At 46.2% G+C, this 3728-nt stretch overlaps 1 protein-coding gene across 2 annotated transcripts; it reads left to right on the top strand.

The window, feature by feature from the left end:
* Positions 1-1446: 1446 nt before the first annotated feature.
* SF3B5 (splicing factor 3b subunit 5) lies at positions 1447-2209 on the top strand. 2 transcript variants are annotated; one of them, XM_055534697.1, is made up of 2 exons: positions 1447-1889; positions 1992-2209. In XM_055534697.1, the coding sequence occupies exon 1, from the start codon at positions 1605-1607 to the stop codon at positions 1863-1865; it is 261 nt and encodes an 86-aa protein (XP_055390672.1). In that variant the 5' UTR covers positions 1447-1604; the 3' UTR covers positions 1866-1889; positions 1992-2209. The 2 variants fall into 2 exon arrangements, with proteins under 2 accessions (XP_055390672.1, XP_055390671.1); XM_055534696.1 differs by having other exon boundaries at positions 1450-1885.
* The last annotated feature ends 1519 nt before the right edge of the window (positions 2210-3728 follow it).

The following is a 3728-nucleotide window of genomic DNA, read 5'->3' as shown; positions in this document are numbered from 1 at the left end:
TATTGTCACTGTTTAGTTGCTAAGTCCTGTCTGACTCTTTGCAAACCCATGGAGGGCAGCAGCCAGGCTTCCCTGTCCATCACCATCTCACGTGCTTACTCAAACTCATGAGAGCACCTGAAATTTACTCTCTGGAAAATTTCGACATTCAATATAGCATTAACTATAATCATCATAATGTACCTCTCTAGACTTACTGGTACTACGTAACTGCCACTTTGTACCAGAATAAAAGTATTTTAAAGTTGTCTTTCACCCCGTAAAGAGTTCTTTCTATATGGCTACCATACAGTTTACCCATTCATCAAAAGTTTTTAGAGAAACAATCTCTGCCAGCTATGAGGATATCATAAAAGAAGCATATGATACATCAACAGAAGCAACAATTTTTCTTAAGTAGTTTGTCTTCGTGTGAGGAAGTTCTTTAAACCAAAAATTGGATTTAAAGTGATAATAACAGAGGTAAAGAGGAAGAATTTTCATCTGTCTGGAGTAGCCAAAGTCAATTTCAAGGAGATACTTTTGAGGTGACTTAAAGGGAAAAGTGTTTGCCAGGGGGAACGAAACATTACAAGCAGCGGGAACATAAGAACGGAGAACTGGGGAGGCGAGCAGCATGGAACGTTGAGAAAGATTTATAGGCTGAGGGCGTGTAAGGCGGGGTGAGAAGTTGAAGGGAGAATATCAAAATTAGAAGCTCAAGACGAAGGACCGGCTTGATGCAGGCGCCTGAACGTGTCGGAACTGGTGCTGTACTTTAGTGACCAGACAGGAAACGGCAGCCCTGCAAGCGATGAAATAACTTTCCACACAACTTGTAAAACGTGGCTGGGACCAGAACTTGCGTCTCCTGACTTCAAGGTGACCCACCCACGGTTGAGAACGGGCTACTACTGTGCCTCGTTAGCTCCGAAAGCGGTGTCACACCAAGAGTTCATATTCCCAGTCCCTGCCCTGTCCTGCAGAGAGTTTCTCATGTCCATTTAGCCCCACACCACCTGAGGATGCCTCTTGCCTCCCAGACATCTCCCTCCATTAAGCCGCCAACATCATTTTAAACATCTCTTCATTTCTTGTTGTTGTTTAGTCGCTAAATTGTGTCTGACTCTTTTTGCGAACCCATAGATTGTAGCCTGCCAGGCTTCTCTGTCCATGGGATTTCCCCGGCAAGAATACTGGAGTGGCTTGCCGTTTTCTTCTTCAAGGGATCTTCCCGACCCAAGGCTAGAACCCATGTCTCCTGAATTGGGTTCTTAAAAAGCCTGTGTTACCAGCCCTCAGAGACCACAAGTCCCAGCATGCAAAGCTCCTTTTAGGAAAGGGCTACGAAAAGGACCAGCATGCAACGCTCTGCGAAGGGGGCGGGACTCTCTACAGGGGCGGGCCACTTGTAGCGTCGCCTAGGCAACTCCAATTCGCAGACAGAATACACTTCTGCTTCCGCCTCTGAGACCTGGGACCGCGAATCTGCGTGGCTTCGTCGCTGTGACGCCATCCGCCTGCGACCACGTGGGTTCGGAGGTTCCGCAGTCCCCCTTGAAGTTCCAGAGCGCCTTCCTGTAGTCGGCTGCCTCTCACCTGGGAGCAAAGGGAAAAGCGGTGAGATGACGGACCGCTACACTATTCACAGCCAGCTAGAGCATCTGCAGTCCAAGTACATCGGCACCGGCCACGCGGACACCACGAAGTGGGAATGGCTGGTGAACCAGCACCGCGACTCCTACTGCTCCTACATGGGCCACTTCGATCTTCTCAACTACTTCGCCATTGCCGAGAATGAGAGCAAAGCGCGAGTCCGCTTCAACTTGATGGAGAAGATGCTGCAGCCTTGCGGCCCACCAGCCGACAAGCCGGAGGAGAACTGAGACCGCGCCGTATCACCGCTGTACGTGAGTACCTGTCTCTGAGTTCCCCGGGTTTGCCTGCATTCTCGCTTGTTCTTAAGTGAACTGATTCTCAATGTTTCTGCTTCTCGTGCTTTCCTTGTACAGAGGTGCTTACCCAGGGCGTCCCGCATGACCTGCCTTCCTGTGGACCCTGTTTTCCTGTGGAACACAGCGTTGGGAAACCGTCAGGACCCCCTGAGAACTGTGACTGGACCGTGGAGCAAACTTTAGAGGAGACGGCACTGGAGTGAGACGGAATTTAGAGGCTCGTTTTCGGCTAGTTGATTGTTGCTTTTTACATAAAGTTTAGAAATGTTTCAGTCTCTTGGTGTGGACTACTTGTGTTCTGGTGGAGGGGTCCAGGGAGGGCTTTGAAACTGTGGCTTCGGGGGAGGCGGGAGAATAGGAGGAATAAAGAAGGGGAGGGTTAGGAAGGGGTTGGGCAGGTAGTTCAGGGCCAGACACTTAAATGCATCCTGCCCAACCTTTATAACATTCCCCAACCCGGACTTTTCCCAAGAGCTTTTTTCCAGGCCCATAACGCTTTCAGTATGAAATTTGTGATCATCGTATCCCTTCTTTTTCTTTAATTAAAAAAAAAAAATCTTTGCTGGCATTGTCTTCTCTCTGCAGATTGCATCCTTTTGGGACTTTGTGGATGTGTCTTGAGACTTGACAAGCTGTCAGATGAATTCTTTCATTCATTCAACATTCAACAAATATTTGTTGAGTCCAATGTGGCAGGCATTTTCCATGCTTTAGGGGCTTATATTAACACTCGTTGTGGGAGCAGCACACTGCATCATTGTAGATAATAAGCAAATGTTAGAGAAGTTACTGTGGAGAATGGAGTAGCAGTAGCATTGCAGTTTTAAATAGGCTGCCTCATGTTAGACTTTTGAGAAGATGACATTTGTGCAGAAACTTTAAGGAAGTGAGGCAAATAGCCATGCAGAAAACAGGGGAAATTACTTTCCAGGCAGAGAAAACGTCCAGTGAAAAGTACCTAAGACGGATTGTGTATGGCTTATTGGACGAAGAGTAAAGAAACAAGTATGGCTGAAGGGAATGAGCTGGGGGAGAGTGGAGGTATAGCTTATGGAGAGGGAACAGATAAGAATAGAGCCTGGTGGGCCTATGTAAGGACTTGTGGCTTTTATCCTGAGAATATGGGGAGCCATTGGAAGACTCTTAGGCGATATGGTCTGATACATTTTAGATCAGTGAGTCTCAAGCATATTGGCCTTGGAATGCCATTACATTCTTTAAAATTCTTGAAGGCTCGCATAGAGCTTTTGTTTTTGGTTATAGCTGTTGATAGTCACCAAATTAAAAATTAAAACTGAAAAATACTTAAAATACCTGGTAATTCATTTTAAAATAACAATAACAGGACTTCTCTGGTGGGCCAGCAGTTAAGAATCTGCCTGCCAATGTAGGGAACATGGGTTTGATCCCTGGTCCAGGAAGATTCCACATGCCACGGGGCAACTAAACCTGGGCGCTGCAACTACCGAAGCTCATCTGCTCTAGAGCCTGTGCTCCGCTAAAAGAGAAGCCACCACAATGAGAAACCCACACTCCACAACTAGAGAAAGCCTACACACGGCAACAAAGACCCAGTGCAACTATAAATAAATAACAATAAAAGACCATTACATGTTAACGAGAATATTTTTTATGAAAAATAACTTTTTCAAAACAATTTAGTGAGAAAGATGGTGTCTTTTTTTTAAAAACAACTTTGCATATGACTTCAGTGTCAGTATATATAAAGGTGTTAATTGCTCAGTTATGTCTGACTCTGTGACCCCATGGACTGTACCCCACCAGGCTTCTCTG

This window comes from Bubalus kerabau, chromosome 9 (assembly GCF_029407905.1).
Source record: "Bubalus kerabau isolate K-KA32 ecotype Philippines breed swamp buffalo chromosome 9, PCC_UOA_SB_1v2, whole genome shotgun sequence".
In the NCBI taxonomy this organism is placed as follows: domain Eukaryota; kingdom Metazoa; phylum Chordata; class Mammalia; order Artiodactyla; family Bovidae; genus Bubalus; species Bubalus kerabau.
This window is presented reverse-complemented; position numbering and strand designations above follow the sequence as displayed.

What these genes read in the sequence shown, in the direction of transcription:
- SF3B5 (XM_055534697.1), top strand. Translation starts at nt 1,605, where the DNA reads ATGACGGACCGCTACACTATTCACAGCCAGCTAGAGCATCTGCAGTCC.